We start from the raw sequence: 23,479 nt of genomic DNA, 5'->3' as shown, positions 1-23,479 counted from the left end.
ATCCTGGGTTTGTCCTAGTTCTCGCGTTGATAGCAGTGTAGCTTGAACATTTCCCCAAATCAGCATAAGCCGAGGAATGTTCACAGGACGGAGAGAGTATCTCTTCCACTGGTTTCCTCTTAATTGTGGGGACACTTGTACAAAATTGATCTACCCCTGGGACTGGCCCGGGGTCAGTATGTCCTGACTCAGAAGTGCATGGAAGAGAAGTCAGTAGAACACAATCGGAGTTCTGTTAATCAGGGAAGTGGAGGATGGGGGAAGCAGGAGTAGATTCCAAGTGGGGAAGCAATAGTGTCGACTACAGTTTATTTTAGGAAAATATGGTAACGTTCAAGTGGTAAATTCTCATCAGGCCTTCTGAGAAACTGGAATTTCATCCAAGTTCCATGACCCAGTTTTTTAATGTCCCTTCAACCATGGACATCCATTAACATTACAGCGCCAGTTACTCTCCATTTTTACTCATATTGTTGCTCCTACAGACTGACTTTTAAATATACCTTTAATTCAGTCATTCAACAGGTTATTTGTTGAGTTTCTACGATGTAACAGACACTGTGCCAAGCAGTAGAGATACAGTAATGGGCAGAAACAAATGGTCAAAGAGTAGAGGAGATTGCATTAATAAAATCTGTAATAAATTTGCAAATTTGTGGTTAAGTGCTGTAAGGAGAACTTCTCTCATAGATGGTGCTGTGAGAGTATGTGATACGGGTGGGTGGGGAGGTTAACCTAGCAAGAGAGAGCAGTTGAGAAAACAGAGAGTAAAGAAAGCTCAAGAATGAGTAGAAATGAAATGAGCAAATAGGGGAGGGAAGATATTTCCAGAGAAGAAAGAACATGTGCATTGGCCCTGTGACAGGAAACAACATGGTACAGATAAGAGATTGAGGGAAGACCAGTGGAGCTGGGGCCAGGAGAGCAAAGTGGTACCAGATGTGTCTGGTTCGAGAGATGGTTACACCACTAGACGCTTCTCTTTCGGTCTTGGCTTCTGCTTCAGAATTCCTGCTGCTTATGATTTCTGGTGATTGCTGCCTTCTCTGTCTTCTGGCTTCTTCTCACCTTCCTGTTAGAATTGTCTCTGAATATCTCACATTCACATCATTAAGAGGGATTATCTGATGGTGTCAGCCAGTCAACATTCGTGAAAGCCTGGTTCTGATGGACAGACAGGATTCTCACAGCCACTAGCTGTGGCTGTCCTACTTAGATCATTACTTTTATATTAGGTGTCCATCCTAGTTCAATCCACCATGGCCAGAGTTGTGGGATCATACGTAATTAAGATGGTAAAAGGGAACTTTTCAGGAGGGGGTACCTTCCATGTCCTGTCCAATACATAATGAATTGGGAATCAGCTCTGGATTATCTTAACATGACTGCTTTTTAATTAATATAAGCCATATAAATTATAACTTTCCTGCACATGTGTGTTACTAAACATGAATCAACAGAGGCATTTATAATTAATTACTACTGTTAAATTACTGATGTGTGCTGGGCTCTGTGCTAAGTATGAAAAATACAGAGATGCACTGAGAGTTTTTGCCTTCAGTGAGCTCACAGGTTAGCAAGAGACACCAACAAGGAAGCCAACAGTTGTAGTAGTGGTCTAGTAGGTGTCCTAGATGGGTACAGGGTTCTCAGAGGGAGCAGCAGGCTCTTCCAGCTCAGTCATTACTAGGAGTTAATTAGAAGAACTAAATAGGGAGACACCTCCCAGGCAGAAGAAACGGCATGTACAAGGATACAGAAGCATGACAGAACATGGTACCTTTGGGAGCTGAAAAGTGTTCAGGGTGGTTAGGATTTAAGAACCAGGCATAATGCACATTGTAGCTAAATATGGGATTTTTTTTACTACTATTAATAGTAGTTAACACTTATTAAATGCTTACTGTGTACCATAAGTATATAAGATTTATATATATAAGCTCCATGATGATAAAAAAATTTTTTAATAAAATTGTTTTAATTTGTTAAAAGATTTCTCTCGTAGCATAATTAGATCTCCAGTCAAAAGCAATTCTCCTTTATGTCCACTCCGCAAGTTAAGAATGATTTCACTATTGCAACAATTACTGCAAATGCCCAATCTAATCTTCTATCATTTCTGACTGCACCTAGAACTTGAATATGAAATATTTGCAAAAAGGGAAAACAGTTTGTGCTAGCAATTCATAGTAGCCACAAATCAGACCCTATTACCAAAAAGGTTCAAAGAGAAACCTGTAATTCAGAAACCCAAATGAGCTCACATAGAAGAAAATAAAGGTAAAAGCAGGAGAATTTTATATATATATATACATATATATATATATATATATATATATATATATGTATATATAACTAGTTTAAAACTTGCCACCATGCAGAATAATACAGGGGAAGTTAACATATCCAGTATGTAAATGAAAGTAAATTCTAGAAACCGGAAATAAGCTTCTTTTCAATGTTGTAGAGTTCTCCCTCCCTCTACTCCATTCTTCCCTTTTGTTAAATAACAGCAGAGGGACAAATAGAAGATTTTAGAGTTTGCCAAATTTGAGAAAATGAGGAAACACAGCCAAATATATAATAGTTACACATGGGGACAGTCATGTGTAGGACAAAAATTAAGCAACCTTGTCAATATCATTTATTAATTTTGAGAATTTTACCACAATTTCGAGAGTATGCATTTGAAGGTGAAGTAGACACAGAGGACTCCAGCTGCAACTCGAAGTTCGTAAATTGAATTTTCGATATTTTCTTCAACAAAAATTGATTGAGTTCCTTCCATGTGCAGGTTCTGTAAGGAATACAAAGAGAATAGCACCCAGTCTCTACCCTCAAGAAGTCTCCAACTGTTTACGGGATATATGTAATAAAATAAGGAAATTTAAAAGTATTTGACATGGCGTGAGATACTATTGGGGAGGTACAAACAATACTCTTTCTGACAGAGTTCACGGTTGTCTACCAGTGACTATAAAATAGCATTCCCATAGATAATCGGGACCATGTCTACCCTGTAGCCGCAGCAGTGATTTCAGGTGCAAATTGGATCATCTCAGCTCTTTGTTTAACATAGGGGCTCTCAGAGTGTTTCTCTCAGACTGCAAGTTCAACTCTAACATGAATTACCTAGTATTTCCCCATGTCCTGGTTCCCCGCCCACCGTTCATTATTCTAATTTTACTTTGCACGTCTCTCCTCTTTACAATATATGTTCCAGACAGCCTGGACCCATTCCCCAAAGCACCATATTTGCATACACGTTGTTCCTTCTGCTCGAGATGCTCTTCTTCCCCCTGTGTCCAGTGTTTGTGATTCTCCAGCAGACCGTGAACTAGGTGCGGTGAAGGATTCTGCCCCTCTTGCTCGCCATCAGCTCGTAGAGGTCAATCGATAAATCTTTGCTAAATGAACGTCCCTGAAAGTAAATAAAATTGATAAGTCATGAGGACAGGCTTGGTAGAAAAGAGCTGGCCGACTCACAGACAGGAAGAGAGGATAGGAAGAAGCCTCCTCAGAATTGTCACTACCGACAGGGCGTGGTAGCTTCATGTCCCAAACAGTTGGGCTTTCTCATTAGAGCTTAGCACTGTGAGTTTGGAGAATTTCTAGAATGCAAACTGCCACTAAGGAAACAATAGCTGTGACTGTTCGCTTAGTAAGTTTGTTCGCTGTGGTCCAGCTTTTCTCCTCCCTTGCTGGCAATGTTGTGTGTGTGTCTGAGTGTGTCTGTCTGTTGGGCAATAATTATAGTTGTAAGTTATCATTTGTTTAGCACTTCCTGTGTGCCGGGCACTGTATTAAGCATTTTTAAGAGGAGTTATTCCAGTCAGGCCTCACGATCACCCTGTGCGGTAAGGTATTATTCTTTCCCCAAATCTTAAGATAAGTAAACTAGCTATCAAAAAGAACGATTTCTCAACATTTGCTGCAACATGGACGGCACTGGAGGAGATAATGCTAAGTGAAATAAGTCAAGCAGAGAAAGACTATTATCATATGATTTCTCTCATCTATGGAACATAAGAACTAGGAAGATCGGTAGGAGAAGAAAGGGATAAAGGAAGGGGGGTAATCAGAAGGGGGAATGAAGCATGAGAGACTATGGACTCTGAGAAACAAACTGAAGGCTTCAGAGGGGAGGGGGGTGGGGGAATGGGATAGACTGGTGATGGGTAGTAAGGAGGGCACGTATTGCATGGTGCACTGGGTGTTATATGAAACTAATGAGTCATCAAACTTTACATCAAAAACCAGGGATGTACTGTATGGTGACTAACATAATATAATAAAAAAAATTTAAAAAAAAAAAAGACAAGTAAACTAAAGAATTGAAAAGTAACTAACACACCCGAGGTCTCACATCTAGTGAGTAAGAGACGCAGGCTAGACGCAGGTCCTAGGGTGACTTTAAATCTAGGACAGGCAGATATGTACATTGATGAATTACAGCAAAAAGCAAGGTTATTAAATAAAAAGCTGTCTGTGGATGGGCTGCCTAAATTTCCCCCAGTTGGAGGACGTTGTAGTCTTGCAGTTTTAATCCACATACCGATAATATCTGTGTTTATGAATATTTAACCTCAGACATATGGCAGGAATAGTATCTATTATTTCATTTTCATTGAGAGTATATTTTCTGTAAACCCTCATTTTGCCAGCTTCATTTCTTCAGCATTTTTGCTTACTTCAAAGTTAAGCCATTTAGTTTGCCCCATCTTCAACTTTGTATCACCAAATTATTTATTTTCATCAGGAAAAAATTTACAGAAAGATTTGATTCCATCATCAGTGTTTCAGTCTGCGTTAGATTTTACTGATTACGGTGGCTGCCCTTGACAGTTTTATTCCGATGATTGTATTCATTATTCATTGGAGGAGAGGCTAAAGTGACTCTTCCATCAGCTCTTTGAGGGTTTCTTTATTGTGTGGGGCTGGTCTATCACAATTGTCCCCTAACTTTTTTTTTTTATCTATTCTGTAAAAAAAATTTCATAAAACTATATACCACCTAATATTGTGTGTCAACTCTAGCTCAATATTAAAAAACACCTGTTCTTTTTTAAGTTTACATCTAAATTTTTTCATAAGTTCAAACATTTTTAAAGATATAATAACCTCATGTTCCAAATACTGATATTTTAAAGCAAAAAAAATTATATCACTGTTCCATGAAAGGGAGATAGATGCTAAGTGACTTCCAAAGGCCAAAGAAGCCATAAGACTGAAGAAAAAGGCCAACAAGTCCAGCGTGATGAGAAATGGTTGATTGAGGAAACCTACGGAGAGGTAGGGCTGCTAGGAGAGGAGTAGAGAGCTTCCGCAACCCCACAGCCCTTTTAAGGCCTGATTTTATAGCCCTAGAGGCTGGGAGTACATGGTGAGGGACCACCCAGGAGGAGAATCTTTAAGAATAGGTGTGTGTGTCCAGTCGGGTCTCCAGTGCAGATCAAGAATGCTATGCCCCCAAGAGTGTACTTAAGGGTGGGTTAAACAAAAGGAAAGAATGTGGGTGGGGGGCTCTGCTCAAGAAGGTTTCAGGTGACAGAAAGGTCATCCTGGGCGATTTCTACAAGATGGTTAGTCTGGTTCACACAGTCACTTTTCAGAAGGATTCAATAGAATCAAATATACCCAATAGAATAGGGATTTGATTACTGTCATCACCCATTTTAAAACACATGAATAATAAGGGGCGCCTGCATGGCTCAGTTGGTTAAAATACACAAATAATCTTTTTTCAAATGGACATTTTATGTAATTCCTCTTTCTCTTTGAACTCATGTTTCCATTTGATTCCCTCCCTAAAATTTATCTAAGATATTTTATTCTTGGGGCACCTGGGTGGCACAGTCGTTAAGTGTCTGCCTTTGGCTCAGGGCGTGATCCCGGCGTTCTGGGATCGAGCCCCACATCAGGCTCCTCCGCTAGGAGCCTGCTTCTTCCTCTCCCACTCCCCTGCTCGTGTTCCCTCTCTCGCTGGCTGTCTCTGTCAAATAAATAAATAAAGTCTTAAAAAAAAAAAAGATATTTTATTCTTGAAAGTCTTTTATTGCCCACTATATTATACTAATCTGCAAAAAGTATATACATTTATGAATTAAAGTTTTAATTTTTTTAATTCCTAAGACTGTAAAATTTTAAGTATTTAGCACTTTTATTCAGGAATAATTATTATTATAAATGACGTCAGCTTACAATCACACAACATAAATATGAACTTTGAAAAATAATTATTAAACACAAAAAAATGCTATTGGAAATTAATATCTTAATGAGATGAATGGTTAATATATCCACATATGAATATTGCTAGGACAATACAAGGATCAATATTACAGCTCCTCCTAGCTTTCTTTTTTGTAGATATGTTGAAAAATCTTGTTTGCATAAATCAATAGGATATTGAAGTTTTATTATAGTAGTGTTAACAGTTTTTTGTACCACTTCTAAGTTGTATGCTAAAAATCAGTGATCTATAATCAAAAATTATTTTTAATTATCTCTCCATTGTCAGCTCAGATCCAACTTCAGTCTTTCAAAGTGACTTAAGAAACCATGTGATTCGCAAATGGATTTTTTTGTAATCTAGTCATTGAGGACATCCGCTTTTTAACAACTCTGTCACTATTTTGACTTGTCCATTATTCGAGGCTCCTCCCTCCTCAACAGACCTCATACCCCAGGCAATACACCATAGAGAGCCTCCTCCCCCCCATTTTTTTTTTTTAATAGGAAAAGGGCAATGGGAAAAAGATATGAGTAAGAGGACCTGTGCTTCCCTCGGAAGTTCAGTCTTAGCCAGATAGATTTTAAGAAGTTGAGGATCTGAGGGCATCTGGGTGGCTCAGGGGGTTAAGTGCCTTCAGCTCAGGTCATGATCCCAGGGTCCTGGGGTCCTGTCAGTCTCCCTGCTCCCTGTGGGGAGTCTGCTTCTCCCTCTCCCTTCCCCCGCTTGTGCTCTCTCTCTCTCTCTCTCCTCTCACTCACTCTCTCTCTCAAATAAATAAATAAAATCTTTAAAAAAAAAAATCTGAGGATCCGGACATTTATTCTGTTAAATTATGTGTGCCTAACTTATCTCTTGGAAAGCTAGTGCATTGCCCGTTCAGAAGAGGCTGTTCCGTTGTGTTTCTCTGTCAGTCCTTGCACGCACGTCTAATTATTTCTTACATAGCTCATACTTCTCCATGCCTTTAGCGAGGAAATAGCATCACAAAGACAATGTGGGGGGAACAGAGGGGAGAGTGTCAGCCGTCTCGCTGTCTCTGCTGCTCCCTACATCCTCACCCTTGTGCCACCACAGCAGTCAGCAGTCAGAGATGATCTTGCACAGGGTCGTTGTGGAAACCAAGCTTCCTCCATCTTGGGGTGCGGCTTTCCTTCCAGGCCTTAGAATTCTCTCTGTTCAGCTGGCAGATGGGAAAAGAACATGCACCATCACGTATGAATGTAAACCTGAAATTACTTTTGAACTATTCCCTCTTGAATATATTTGTTATATCCCAAATCACTGAACACGTATATGGAATTATTAAAGTAATGGGGACTTGTAACTTTACATTGTACTAAACCCCTTTAATTAAGCTGCAAGCACCAGTCGGGTAGATATGACGACCTCATGAACACTGAAAAGGGCATGTCTATCCAGCCTTCCACGACGTTTTCATCAATTCTTAACAGAAAATACAACCTACAGCAAAATTCAGATCTTGCATATTGAAAAAAGAAAGTATTTGTAATACTTGTTCTAACAGATGTGTTCGATGATTTGAGATCAGCAAAGATATCACTAAACAAGTACGTTTTTAGGTTGCACGATATTGCTGACTTAAAAAGGGGAAAAAAAGATAAAACTGGTTTGACAGCCCTATACGTGTTTCTGACAACATATACATGTCTGATACACATGCGTGCACAGCAAGCCGATTTTTCTTCAACAGGATCATCAAATAATCTGTGTTAAGCACACATTTGGGTGAGATGGCTTACAAGGGGTCTCTATTACATTTGTTTTATATTGCTTCCTGAGTGCTTCAGTTCATAAGTGAGAGGAGCAGACCTCAGGGTATGAGGCCAGCGTGAACTCTTTCTCCCTTCACTTCTTTTGGATTGTAAGCAGGTGGCTCAAAACAGTTCAGGGGTCACTTAAGAAAATCACAAAGTTCCCTAAGATTTGGGATCGAGATGCTTTCGTATTCTCGTTTATGACTTACATGATGTCCTAAAAATTTTTATTCGATTTTCAGAAAACAAAACTGAATTGCGGTAGTTAGCCTTTGTTGATTGGGTTTCGTAGTATATTAAATAATTTGGAGAAGTAGGCAGGGACCGGCCAGATGATATAGGAAGGTTGACTTAAGGAAGAGAACAAAAGCCGCAAACCTCAAACATAGATGAAAGTACATCCGTGGTGCAGAAAAGCAGGGGTGGTGTAGGTGAGGAACGGACTTCCAGAGTTGCTGTGGCAGGTTCGGAAACTTACGGAACTTCATGTAACTAGTAAAAGTATAAATCAAATACAGTCAGTTTTAGAGTATCAGGTCATATTTCAGACCCGGGCTTGAGGCCCAGGTTTTTATAGAAACATGCCATAAACTCAATATTTAACCAACTATAAATGATATTACTTTACATTTCTGAAATACATACAAATCGATTAAGCCCCTCATCACTTGCCTGAAGTTGTATCGTAACGGGTCATTGTGCCTCCAGCCTCACGACCTTCTACGGCGGCCTCCGCGGACCGCCCAGCAGGTGTTGTCAAGTCCCACTAGGGTACCCCCCGCTGAGTGGGGGGGCTTTCTCGTTGCCCACGAGCAGGGGAGAGTAAAGGAGATCGTGGTGTAGTCTAAGGCACCCATGGCGATCCCAGAACTTACCTGAATGCCAGTGTTTTATCTCAGCAGTTCATCATTGCTTACATTTTATTTTCCATCCTGTCTGTATGACTTTCACTAAAAAAAATGTTCAGTTACTTACCAGAAATAAAACTGATGCTCAAGAGGGGTGCCGAATGATATTCTGTGACCCGCCTCAGTATACATTTTTCTTTCTAAGTGAGAGATGTCGGACTATAAAAGTCAAAATACTGTAGCCCAAAGACCTTCTCTAACCCCTCTAGCATGAAGGGCTCCTTTTTGTGAGGGGGCATGGTCTTTCAGGGTGGGGTGTAACTGAGTCTAGAGTTCGCCAAGGGTTGAAAATTAGACTACCACAGAAGAGAAACCAGTTACCCTATTTCGTTTTTTCAGGACTTAATTAAATCTAAAGTCGGGAGAGATGTCTGGTGGGCTCCGCTAAGATAGCAAACATGAGACGTCTGAGGGCCAAACTAGAAAGCTTTCTCTAATCCAGCCAAGGAGTCGGAAATGCCCACACGTTGTAAGATTTCTTTGTAGCCTTCCCCATATGTATTCTCTCTGTTCAATTCTGGTAGTGATTTATTCAACAAACAATTGTGTATGGAGCACATATACACCAGGCACTGTTTTAGGCACTGCGTAGTGAGCAGCAAATGCGACAGACAGGGTCCCGTTCTCAGAAAACGTTCACCTCACTGGGGGAGGACAGAGAAAAAAGAAACAAGAAAGTAAATAAGTGCCATGCACAGAATTAAAATAAAGTGATACAATAGAAGAGACAGTAGAGGTTAGTTCTGGTGATTCTGCGCTGGGTGCCAGGAAAGGCATCCCCTCACAAGAGGAGATATAAAAAATGTTGAAATAAAATATTTTAGGAGAGTTTTATTGCATATGCAATTTTGAAGGGAATGAGAAGAAGGGAAAGCGGGAGGTGGTTTGTTATAAAAAAAAGAAGAGGACTCTAGGCTCTAGTGGATTTCCTGGCAGGGAATTATAACCAGTTTAGGGCATTATCTTTTATCAGCCTGTCGTTAAGGATTTCAAAAGCTTAAATATAACATAGGTTACCGTAAAGTAATTAGGAAGATTTTTTTTAAATAAAGTTGTAAGTAGTTACATATATAACTGATTTTCCTTCCCACAGCCCCATTGGTAAGGGCTGTACACTTATTCAGATGATTCTGCCCTTGCCCAAAATAGCTTTGTACCTTTGGCTCTGTCTTTTGGAATTTGCTTCCTGAGCTGTGTACTACTACCTACTAGCAAAATAATTTTCGTTTAGTTTTATTCTCCCTCCTTTTACTCCTTGCCTCTAGGCTTTGCTGACTTCCTCTGATTATCTCAGTTTCCTTTTTTTCTTGCTCCTGAGGGCTCCTAAGGAGTGTTGTGGCCCCAGCTGGAGGGAGAATTGATTGAGTTTGTCTATCAGTCCAGATCCATTGGGAGAGAAAAACCACATAGCAACTTAAACAGGGAAAGTGTAATATGAATAATTATAACATAAATTATACCAGGAGATTAGAGTAACAGGGAATGGTTAGTAAGAAGCAAAAAGAATTCTAAGGATTATAAAAAGAGTATTGGAAAGGAGAGCCCCCACCCTTAGAGCTGTCACTGAACCCAGGGAAGACCCCCCCAGGCCCCCCTGGGGAAGGCTGGGGTGTAGCTCACTGAAGGGTGGAGAAGTCACTCTGGTGCTCTGCTGGGGGTACTTGCTGGAGTTCTATCCTCTAGAAAGGTCCAGAAATCTACCCCCTAGGGAGTCATTGAAAGGAGGGGTTCTCACCAGAGGCACTCTGCTACAAAACTGCCTGGGGCAGGGCGAAGTCCTGGAGAAGCCTTCCCATCACGGGGTGCTGTTGGCCATCACACCCTGCGGGGGCCGCCCTGCAGCAGCCCCAGGTTCCTCAGGAAGCCGCAGAGTGAGCTCACCAGCACCAGGAAGGAGAACCCTTCCTCCCGCATGTGGTGTCTCCTCAGTGTCCTGTCCGGACAAAGCTTAACATCACGCCCGCTAGCAAAGCAGAAATAAAGGGTACGGATTCATTTTCACAGAACAAGCAGTTAAGGGTGAACTTGGGGCTGGAAAACCGTGAAGTAATAACCGGCAAAGTTGGTGAGACCGTCTTACAGGGAGCACTTAAGGAGTCAGACTAACTCCTGTGTGTTTGTGAACTACCTGCCTGCCAGAAGTAAACTAACGGAAGGAATACTTGACCAAAGATGCATCACATCATTCCCAAAGAGAAATAAGTAAACACGTGAGTGAGGGGTGTGTCTGTGTGTGTGTGTGTCTGTGTGTCTGTCTCTTTCTGTCTCCATCCTCCTGGCACACCGGCTTTCCTAGAAGGGTGCCAACACAGCTTTCATGAAAAGGTTTCTGAGAGGATACTCATTGTACTGTTTGGGTTTTCAAATGACCTCAATAGTTATATTTTTTAGCGAAGTAATGGTCATGTGGAGGATTGTTTTTGTTGTTTTGGCTGTTTTATTTGTCTTAAAATTTTCCCTACTTGACAAAAAAGTTATCAGTCTTCTATCAGTACTCTTTCCATTAAAAAAAAATTATACTAGTCTGTGAAATTCAAGTCTGGAGAACATTGCACCAAACTAAGAATTTATTGAAAATAAATTGTGGCAAGGCAGTGTAACCCTTTTGTGAAATGTATAGTTTTACATTTAGAAGTCAAAACAACAGTTGTTGCTTTATGCTCAACAGTGAAGACATATAAACTTATAAACAGGACTTAAATAATAACTAAGGCCATGCACTTAAGGTTCTTGTCTCTGCTTAGACGAACCAGTAGTAGTATTATTATCACTGTTTTTCAGATGATGAAAATCAGATGGCGTTAAATAATTTTTCCAAGGTCCTATAACTGCTACGTAGCAGAGCCAAGATTGCAATAGGAGTCTGACTGGCTCCAAAACGTCTCAGGATTTAAATAGATGTCTGACTGCCTCCAAAAACTTTCTAGCATCTAGGGAAAGACAAAAACTGAATTAAGGAGTTAGAAAATGGAATTTTCAAAATATACAAGACTAAAGGATCGTATTTTTTTCCTAGAGAAAAGAAATGTGAAAAGGGAATTCATAACTTGTTTGCAAAGCTTAAGGAATATCATGCATGTAGAATTCAACCAGTTTTGATTTCAACAAAGCAAGTATAAATGTAGTAGGTTATATAGAGTATATTAATGCAAGTAGAAATGTGTCTTGTATTGTTGATGTGCATTGGCGTATCAGGAGGGGATGCACTTGTCGTGCATTTGCCTGCATGCCTTGATCAAGTATGGACTTACCGGTACCATGGAGCACGAAGTGCAGATATGGTGGCTGCTGAGATTCTTTCACTAACTCAGTATTCGGGCCAACCTCTCTGCAAGTCCCTTGGCCTTCCTCTCATGGTTATACAGTTGCTGTTACAGTTTCTGCCATTACACCTCCACTCAAGAAAGAAGGAAAAAGGAGTGTGCCAGCTATGAATACCTCATTTTATCAGCTGATACATCCCCCACTGGCTCTGGTTTTCGTCTCATTAGCCAGTCCTCGGTCAAATGTCCTCACCCCTAGTTTCAAGGGAATTTGAGAAAGCAAGGACTATCTTCGCTATGATTGGCTTATGGATCAGCCAGATTGGCCCCAGGACAGAATTCAGGCCACCCCTGTTGTTATAAATAAAGTTTTATTGGAACACAGCCACACCCTCATTTATACATTGTCTATGACTGCTTTCACTCTATAATGGCAAAGTTGAGTAGTTGTGATAGGGACCTTGTGGCCTTTAAAGTCTAAGAATATTTGCTATTTGTCTTTTTACCAAAAATATTTGTTACCCCTGCCTTAGACCAATCATGATCCATTGCCTGGTGTTGACCACACGGACACTGGGGCTAACTGGGCTTCCGTTAAGCAAGGAAGAAGAAAGAAAAGGAATGTTGGAAAAGAACCAACAGCATATGTCAGGTTACTTTGTCCAGCTAATTATATACAAGACCCAAAAACTATAATATATTTTCTGTTTTAAGTTACAGGGTCATTTAGAACATACAATTTTTCTGTTCCTTCATTTCTTCATGAGGCAACAAAGAAAATTTAGAAAGGTAGAAATTTTGCAAATACTATATACAGAATCAAATGTTGTGATCTATCATGAATTCAAGAAGATAATCCCTACTTTACTGACTTTTATACAGCACACTGTCTAAGATATTGTCAGACTAAGTCTTCACTGATTGACACTTCCCTTTAAACTATTTATTTTAGGTTCTTGCGTACACTGAAGGACTTCATGGAAAATGGATGTTCAGCGAGATACGAGCTGTATTTTCAAGACGTTATCTTCTGCAAAACACTGCTTTGGAAGTATTTATGGCAAACCGAAGTAAGGCCCCTTAAATATTTGGAAAGGAAATGTGCTCCTGTTTGGTTGTTATTTATTTGCATGGTGTGATAATCTTCATTTTCCCCTGCTGTATTTCTCTCTTTGATATGCCCTCACTAAAACAAAAATAAGAATTAATTTGTTTGAAAATGTTCATCCTAGATTTCTCATGGATAAAGTTATAGACTCTGGGAAACAAACTGAGGGCTTCAGAGGGGAGGGGAGTGGGGGAATGGGATAGGCTGGTGATGGGTAGTAAGGAGGGCACGTATTGCCTGGAGCCCTGTTATACGCAAACAATGAATCATGGAACTTTACATCAAAAACTAGGGATGGACTGTATCGTGACTAACATAATATAATAAAAACTATTATAAAAATTTTTTTCAACAAAATAAAAATGATTATTTTTTAATGTTTAATTTGATTACTTTGTTCTAAAAAAAAAGTTATACAGAAAGCTGATTTTCCGTGAAGATTCATTACCTTTACAAATAAATCATGATAGGCACTTGAAAATGATTTCTAAAATTGATGGTTAGCTCTCCTGTGGTTTTCTAAATCGTGTTTTTTCTCCTTACCACAGCCTCGGTTATGTTTAATTTCCCTGATCAAGCAACAGTAAAAAAAGTTGTCTATAGCTTGCCTCGGGTTGGAGTAGGGACCAGCTATGGTTTGCCACAAGCCAGGTAATTATATCATATTACACATTATCTATGGTTCGTTAACATATTTTAATCTCAATATGACAGAAGTATAAATAAGGTTATATCATTATAATTATTTTGAGAACCAAGGAATTTTCTTTCTCTGCAAGCCATTTGTAGGGAAAGAGGTTATGAAAACAGCTATTTTAAGAATGACAGAATGGTTTGTGTATAGTTTTCTGTAACACATATGTAAATGAAGAAATAAAAAAATTGATTGCATATCATAGCTAACATATAATTAAGACTTTTTTGCTTAAGATCTTACAAAAAAACATACCTAAAGCCTCATGATATTTGTGATTAATTGCTGTATAGTCACATATAAGTTGTATTTGTAAATGGTATGTATAGATGCTTCTTCATGAAAATGATAAAACTCTTAGAATTTATTGAGATTAATAGTCATGAATGATGACGTGGTTTTAACCATTTCCTAAATCTTTCATCCTATTATTTTAAAATATCATTTGAAATCTGACTTTATTGAAAGATACTGATCTAATAGATGGCACTGTCAGTAATTATGGGTATCACTCAATTCAGTTAGTCAGCTTCTGGCTCCAAGTAGCAGAATACCTGTCTAAAAGTGGCTTAAACAAAAGGGTGTTTTGCCGTTGAGTCTTATTCTATAAACGCCTGGAGTTAAGGAGTTGCCAGTACTGCCTCAGAAGTTCACTGATATCAGACCCTCAGTTGACCTCACGTTCACAAAATCACCACTAGTGCTCCAGACACCACAGTTTCACCAACTGCATTAGGTGGGAAAAAGACACAAAGGATTTCTCCTCGAGGTTCTACATTTTTAGGAAAGAGTATATTTGTCAGATGCCTCCCGCAGTCTTTATCTCAAGTCCCTTTGGCCTGAATGGGGTCACCTTCCTGTGCTTGGAACAGTCACTGCCAAAGCGGAGTGAGTTTACTGGCTTAGGCCAATCATCCTCTCGTAAAACTCAGGGTAAACAAGACCTCTGAGCTCCTTGCCACCTCCTACTTGGACAAAATAGGTTTTCTGGTGGCAAGAAAGAAAGAAACCAGCTTTGGACAGACAAAGAACAGTGTCTTCTACATGGCCCGCTGTGTCCGTGGGCATTATTGCAGAGCTCCGCGTGGAGGGAAAGAAAAGCTAATCTTTGTCCGTCTTCCCTTAAATAGGCTACCGACATTTAAAAGACAGGGACTGTGTCTTTTTTATCTTGTCGTCTACAGCACCTAGCACAGTGCCTAATTGCCGAGGTGCTTTTTAGGTGCTGCTCAGCTGGAGTTAGCTTGCGTCGCGGTGTATCAGCTCTCGTGTTAAGCTTACGGTGTAAGACCAGTTCACTGACATGTATGAACATGCTCAGGCTATTTACTAGTAGAATGACAAGATTAAACTAAGACATTAGTGGATAATGAAGAAGTACTTCTGTAGAACACAGGTCAAAGGAAAAATACATTTAATCTATCAAAAAAAAGAAAAAGAAAATGAGGTTAGTTTTGCAAGACTTGTTCTTACTGAATCAAAGCTGACTCATGTAATCACTGCTTCCTTTCCCAAGTGCTTACAAACTGTTTGTTTAATCGTCAATGCAAGAGTTTTCCCAGGAATTGACATTAAGAACTAACAAATAGGTTTCACTTTTTCCTTTTTTAAAAATGATCTTCTGCCTCCTGACATCTTTCTCAATGATCATGATTCTTCAGAGATTACCAATAAGGGCTTCTCAATGACGTGTATAAGTTCCTTCAGTACTTTTGGACTTGTCTGGACCCGGGTGCATTTAAAACAACCAGAAGCTCTTTTACTCTCTCCCTTATCTATTATGAGTATTATTTCCCTTTTAACCACCTTTGGTGTCCCTTTGGGTGTTGGAAGATTATCCTTCTTGATAGTAAAACTGGAAACAAAATAGATGTTTAATAGTTTGGGGTTTGCTATTGCTTCAAACAACCATTTTATCTTAAAACCCTCTAGTCCTTTGTTTCCCCCCCACAAAGGCTCATCTCATTCCTAGTTTCCTAATGCTATTCTCAGAAGTCCACCTTTATGTATTTCCTGTGATATATAGCCTTGGAAGCAGCAGATGGGGGTAGGAGAAACATTGAATCTAGGCTGAGACTGGCCACTTACTGGCTGGGTAATGGTAACAGAACCTGGTACTTAGTAGGAACTCAATGCATATTAGTGGAAAGAATGAAGAACACTGGGCAAGAGGAATGACACTTTCATCTGCTGTAAAATGGAGACAGTATCTTTGAAAAGAGATCTTTTATGAATGTTGTGAGATCATAAAGTGCAAACATTTTGTAACCTATAAAGACATATATGCTCTATATATACGTGCAACACGCATGCACAGATACAGATAAGTAGGGAGGTGGGTAGGAGGGCAGGAAAATAGATCTATGCACAGGCTCCCATAAACACATGTGTGTGTGGCATGTAAGGTCCTGTTATGTTTAGAGGTTTGTCAAAGAGAAGGGAACCATGTCTGGATCCTACCAGTGGAAGCCTTCCAGCTGAGAGTATCATGGTAGAATCACCAAGGGCTTCATTCTCTGCTTTGTTTTCTTGACACTGGGTTTTATCAGTTTAAGGAGAGCTTATCAAACTCTAGGGAATTTACACTAAGCTAAATCCATAAGATTCTTAAACAAAAAAAAAATTTACCAAATTCAAAGGCAGGTGTACTGCTAGAATAATTGAATTTGCATATCATTTAAGCCACTTCTTGGGCAAGCCCACCAAAGAGATCACATTACAAATCAGATTGTTGCTTTGTTCTTTTAGAACAAAAGGAATATATCCATTAAATTATGCCAGCATAGCCTAATGAATGCCTCTTTAATTAACTAGTATCCATAGCTATCATTTACTGAGGACATCCCCTGTGCTGGGGACTATAATTTGCTTTAGTTTATAAGCATTATTTCCTTGATTTATTTATTTGTTTACTTATTTTTGGCTTACAAACAACAAAAACTAATGTCTTGAAGTTCTGGAGGCTAGTAAATCTAAGATCAAGATGCCAGCAAATCTGGGGTCTGACTAGAACCTGCTTCCTGGTTCATAAATGGCCATCTTCTCCCTGTGTCCTCACATGGCAAAAGGGAGCTCTCTGCCCTTAATTCTTAAAACAACCACATTCCTAAAACAATGTGATTATTATTATTATTTTTTAAGATTTTATTTATTTATTCGACAGGATAGAGACAGCCAGCGAGAGAGGGAACACAAGCAGGGGGAGTGGGAGAGGAAGAAGCAGGCTCATAGTGGAGGAGCCTGATGTGGGGCTCGATCCCATAACGCCGGGATCATGCTCTGAGCTGAAGGCAGACGCTTAACTGCTGTGCCACCCAGGCGCCCCAAAACAATGTGATTATTATCCCATTTTACAGAGAATAAAATTTTGATTTAGATAAGTTACTTATCTTGCCCAAGATCATAGCTCACTCTCAATTTCTATCCTGTGTCATCTGTCACAGTTTCCCACATTGGCCATAAGAACAACACCTTCACCCCCGCACAACGATGGAAAAATACTGGCAAAAACATGCCCATATTCTAGATTCCTTGCTGATTATCAGTGGTTTGGTTAATGTATTTTTCTATTCAGATAGTCAGTACAATCAATTAGCTGTGGATTTAGTCAGATTCCTTACTTACTAAGGATACACCTGGTTGTATCTGTAGGCTTAGTGGCTTTAAATAGTCACCTTTTGTTACGGTGCTTAATAGTTTTTATTCTCAGAGGGCAATTTTGTCTTCACCTTATCCCCTGCCTCTAAAAGCATCCTACCATAGCCCAGATACATACCAACCATCCCCATTCTAGTATCTAAAGTTTTATGGGTTATTTTGGAAAGCCCTGTTGATTTACTGTTTCCCATTTTTCTTCTTCATGTGATTGAATTATTTAATTTTTTTATCATCACATCTCTCTTCAGCCATTTTTTCTTTTAGGGTGACCAGTAATTCAAGTCATGTAGTATGTACTTATTGCGACCCCATTATTTACTAAGCATTGCTAAATGCTAAGCATATAACAGCAAGTAAAACAAGGTTCCTGCTCTCAATGAGTTTATATTGGGAAAGACGGAGCAGTAAATAGGAAAAGCTGATCCTTTCCCTGGACCTGCTTATAATCGGCTTTCTGAGTTCATTTCCCATGGCTGCATTTTTCTTCACTCCCACATACTCTAAGAGTGACATGGTAACGTTCTCCCATGATAACCATTATTTATACTTACGTTTGATTTTTGGTCTGGGGGTGTTTTTGATGGTCAGAATTATTTCCAGATCAGCAATTTTCTTCTTAAATCGTTTGGGTTCAAAATGTCAACAAAGGAATTCAAAATTTTATTATATACTTTGCTTTTAGCAGACTTTCCTGAGAATGCCGCAGGTAAAAATTTTAGTCAGGATAGCGAGAATATGATTATAATAGTAATACCGTGCAGATTAAACCAGGCATATGATTATAATAGTAGCACAATGAAAATTAGACTAAGCATAGTTTATTAATTCCTTGATGATTCAGAGACTAGTTTAACACATTGCCATGACAATGTCCGGATCAGGGCTAAAATTTATAACATAAAATAGTTGGGTAAGTGGAAATAGACCTGGGAAAATTTTGAATATTGGTACCAGTATGGATCAAAATCTGGAAGCACTGTGAAAATCTTTTACAAATTAATTGAGAAATGTACTGAATTTTAGTACTGGAAGTATGAAACATGCATGCCATCTACCATTGCGCTGAAGTGAATCATTGGCCTCAGATGCTTCCTTTGGAGTCAGTACAAGTCAAAATATGTTGCTAGGAAAGTTCCTCAAAAATGTTAATATTTAAACATTGAGTTACACCTAATCAGTCTGAAACTCTTAATTCAGATTTGAATTTGGGATAACAAGTTCCTTTCATCCTTCCTGCCTCCCTCCTTTTCCTCAACTAACCCATATTTTAGCTCCTACTATGTACAAAGACAGTACCTATTAGGATTCCATGTGAACAGAAAAATTTGAAGTAACATATGAAACAGAACTGGTCTTAAGTCTGCAGTTCCCAAGCGGAGTCTCAAGGAACCCTGGGATGTCACAGTGAATTCACAGGGTGCTGCAGGGCAGTTCGTCCTTTTCAGGGAAACACAGAAGACAGAGCAACATCTGTCAGCGCCCAGACTATTAGCCGAGTTAGTTCTGTGTCTCCACATTCGATAGTACTGCATTCTTTTCAGTGACGTCTTAGCTTTATGGAACTAGTTTCTGGGAGTTGCTATGATAAGAAACAAGAGCTGCATGAAACTCAGTGTGAAACAGATGTAAGTGGTGGGGCCAGGTGTGACTCCAAGGCTTAAGAAACTCTGCAGTGTCTAGCAGGTGCACACATCCCTTTGGTGAGTAATCTTGGTTATTTAAGAAGGAAGTAACAATGCTGTTTTTCTTTCAGTTTAGGAGTATTTTCAAATAGCTGCTAAGTTATTAAGACTTAAGTATTATTTAGATCTAACAACTTAATAAACAGAACTGTTAGCTATTTCTCTCAGCCTAGGGACAACATGAAAAATCCCTGACACACCAAGGGTAGTATGATTTGAAAAAGTTTGGGAACCTTGTTCGTAGGTAGTGATCACTCTAGAAACTCAGTAGCTTTATCATACTTTTAAAATACAGCTCACTTTCATTATTTTTTAGATAAACTCAATGAACCTCAAAAGGTTCATCATTTACGCATATTGTCCTGATTTTATTTCCTTAAGCTATTCCCGTGTCCCTTCTTCTGAATTCATATGTTTTCAAAGTTCCCAGCTTGTTTTTTTATCATGAGACGGCTATGTGTGGTGTGGGTAAGGCTGTCCACAGATGCACACTCTGTGTGGGGGCAGGGATGGAAGGCTCAGCAGCAGCCATTATGATATGAAGCTTCAGTCAAATGCTTGCAAGATGCTACCTGACTACCTATACCTGCTTAGCTTATTAGCATGGAAAAGATTTGCTGTATTGTTTAAAAGCTACTTATCTTGAGTGTAGTTTTACCTTTTTTTGTTCTCGTTGACTTGTAAAATACCCATTTGTGGCCATCTTATACAAATAGGTGTTTTCCTATTGGTTTATCCTGAGTCACTAAATATATCTTTTCCAAGGTAGAATTTTCGAAGATTGCTAGTATCTACAATTAAAATGTATTTTAAATTTCCCTAAGGATAAACCATAAATTACTTCAAATGGATTGGTATTAAACCAATGTATTAGTTAATACTGATTTTTAAAAGTCATGAGTTAAAAGAGACGACATTTGTTATGGTTTTGCTTTATTGCTAGGAGGATATCACTGGCCACTCCTCGACAGCTTTATAAATCTTCCAACATGACTCAGCGTTGGCAAAGAAGGGAAATTTCAAACTTCGAGTATTTGATGTTCCTTAACACAATAGCAGGTAAGACAACTCATTCTTTAATTCATACTACGTTTGTTTTCATCAGAATCATTGGTAATATGACTTGATGGAATACACATTTTCCTTGGAATTCAAATGCGGCATTAGAATAAATATTGAAACACTCACGTTAAATGTGATCAGAAACTCTACAAGCTGGTACTGAGGTTTTAGATGCATTTGTTGTTGAAGAGGCTTTTCCTTGCTCTCCTTTTGCCATTTCCTTTGCTGACAGCTTTGTCTGAAGGTTTATTAGAGTCAACAAACCATTGCCAGAAAGTGTCTGGAAATAATAATGGGAAAATGTAATTTCCCTACTTTGTCATTCTCAGCAATAGCAGCTAGACAGGAGAATAACAACAGGATTCTGCCTAGTACAGATGTCACCTGGATTATGGCATGATTGGGTTACAGGATCTTTTTTTCCTAAGATCTTCAAATAAAAATATAAAATCAGATTGGATTTCTAAATGATGAGGAACTGCCATCAACCTCAGCAGTACGATGCTTGTAAATTAGAAGAAGGGAATGGCTTTGTTTTTCTGCTAAATCAGGGGCTGTCAGTGGTTAAACATGTTTATGAGATTTAAGTATCTCTTTTTTCCTAAATTAAGCTCCAGAAGCCCTTATTCATGGTGAATTACAAGAAGTTTACTTCTATAAATCAGGCTCTACAAAAACTTTTTGGAATCAGATGAATTGAAGTAACTACATAAATACACATGCATCCCTTTGGTTATTGTTCTATTATGAATAAAGCCTCGGAACCATGAATTTAGAGCCCTGTTCTCTGAATCATTGCTTAAAAGGATAGTGTGTAATAGCACTCTTGAAATCGATCATGTACGTGTGAATGTGGATGCTTTAGGGATATACATACTAAATATGGGTGATACAGATATGTATTAGATAGGCAAGAGAACGCAATTTGTGAACAAAGGGGATAAGAGTTGTCGGAAATGGTTTTGCACTTTAATCATTTAAAACATATTGCAATGTTAATGACTTTGCTAATAGGATACTAGAGGTACAACCAAAGGATTATTACATAATTAAATTTTGGTATGTATTTTATATGCGTGTTTCTGTTATATACATACATTTTCATGTATATGAAGATATACACACTTCAAGGTATACACACACGACATATTTCATACATATATATATCAGTATACGTGATGTTTATATCTTAAAGAAACCTGTTTACTCCCTCAAAGACACAGGAAATGGGTTATACTGTTTAATTAGCACATATCGTTTACATGGATGGGTAGAGTGGACTTAAATATCTGAAACATAAAAACTTCATTAGCATGCTCAGCTAACAGCATGTGTAGCAGAAAGAAGCTTCAATGCCAAAGAGAAGAAAGATAAAATCTCAGATGTGCCAACTTTGTCCTAGAGCATAGGCGGAATTTCAAGTTTTAACCCTATCTTGGACTTTACTCTTTCAGTAACCATATTTAATATGTTCACATCAGTTATAATAAGTGATATGTTTGGTCTTCTGTCATCTCATTTTGTACTATTTTTAAAGTGTTTTCTTGTTTTTTGCATTGTTTTGTTTTTCTTTAGCCTTATACATTGTTGCCCACTTTATTAGTGATTTAGAATGTAGTCATCTTGTTAGTAATTCTCCTAGGCATATGTTTAAATTTTTTTAAAACCCTCTAAAATATATTTGTCTTATTTTTGAACTCAAAAATGAATCAACTTTAACTCAATTTACTCCTTATTCATTGCCTATCTCTGTCAATATGATTTACTACCCAGAATCCATATTCTTCCTGAACTCTTATTTTTTGGGGTCCATATATTTTGCATATTATGAAGAATGTCAGACGCCATTAAAATTTTCTTCTTGCTAACGCAGTTTATTACTTTCAGCTACGTGGATCTTTACCTGATTTTTAGGATGGTGTTTGTTCTTTCCAGTCTTCTGCAGTATTTTCACATATTCAGTGTGTTAGGCTTTTGTGTTATCCTTGAGAAATCTATCAGTAATCATTGTCTACCGTATGTTGTAGATGGGCGTATGATTTTGTCCTTGGCTGTACCAGCTACTTGGAGCTGTTGTATGTAAAACTGGAAGACGAGGGGCTAAACCTCACTCACAACTCAGTTTCCAGTCAAGCCGGCATTCCTAATAAGCTGTTCTGCTATTCTAAGATGGGATTCTTGCTGTCTTTCTGGTTAGAATGTGGTCTAGTTCATTGTTATAAAGGACTTTGCTGGTGTCCATCCTTCTGCACTACATTTTAGTGATGTCAGATACTTCCCGCAGTATGGTACAGGACCACCTATAACCACTGCCCCCTGCATGCCTGTTGCTTTCTGGGAGTTTCTTTCTCTGGCAAGCTTAGAAAGATTGCAGTCTGGATGGAGATGACATTGTGATCCCTTCTGAAAGCTACACCTGAGCAACACAGACAGTTTTTTTTCCTGATTGAGACAGTCTTTGGGTTTCTGGGCCAGAGCATGCAGGTCATAAGGGATATTTAAGTGCCATTCTACTCTCTTTTGAATCATTGCGGTCTGTTTTATTTGATGACATAAAGAAGGTAGAAGCCACTGGCTTTTTTTTAAAAGAATTTATTGGGGGGCACCTGGGTGGCACAGCGGTTAAGCATCTGCCTTCGGCTCAGGGCATGATCCCAGCGTTACGGGATCGAGCCCCACATCAGGCTCCTCTGCTATGAGCCTGCTTCTTCCTCTCCCACTCCCCCTGCTTGTGTTCCCTCTCTTGCTGGCTGTCTCTATCTCTGTCAAATAAATAAATAAAATCTTTAAAATAAATAAATAAATAAAAGAATTTATTGGGCTTTTCCTTTACAGTGATTGTAACTAAACATTAAAATCTGTCTGTTGTAAACAGTGGGATAAAAAGAAGTATAAAATTGGGACTAGGAACACAGCACTTACAACTGGATGGGTAAATGAACTATACATAAACAAGAGAGCATTTTAAGAGCTGATATTAAGTGCTGAATAAGAGCTGTAAATAATGAATGCTGTGAGAGCTAAGCAGAGTGGAGGAATTTTAAATATGTGTTTGTCAGGGGAGCGAAAAAAGAGCAGAGCTTTACAAATTTCTG

General features: G+C 38.8%; 1 protein-coding gene across 9 annotated transcripts in view; it reads left to right on the top strand.

Annotated features, from left to right (window-relative positions):
- Positions 1 to 23,479, top strand: part of NBEA (neurobeachin) — a 662,067-nt gene that overhangs the window by 532,156 nt on the left and 106,432 nt on the right. For all 9 annotated transcript variants that reach the window (XM_087865187.1, XM_045796974.2, XM_045796975.2 and 6 more), the window contains 3 exons: positions 13,134 to 13,251; positions 13,838 to 13,940; positions 20,266 to 20,381. In XM_087865187.1, coding sequence (XP_087721313.1) covers positions 13,134 to 13,251; positions 13,838 to 13,940; positions 20,266 to 20,381 — 337 coding nt within the window. The remainder of the gene's footprint in view (positions 1 to 13,133; positions 13,252 to 13,837; positions 13,941 to 20,265; positions 20,382 to 23,479) is intronic.

This window comes from Ursus americanus, chromosome 10 (genome assembly GCF_024610735.1).
Source record: "Ursus americanus isolate L20-20 chromosome 10, mUrsAme1.1.p, whole genome shotgun sequence".
Lineage (NCBI taxonomy): Eukaryota > Metazoa > Chordata > Mammalia > Carnivora > Ursidae > Ursus > Ursus americanus.
This window is presented reverse-complemented; position numbering and strand designations above follow the sequence as displayed.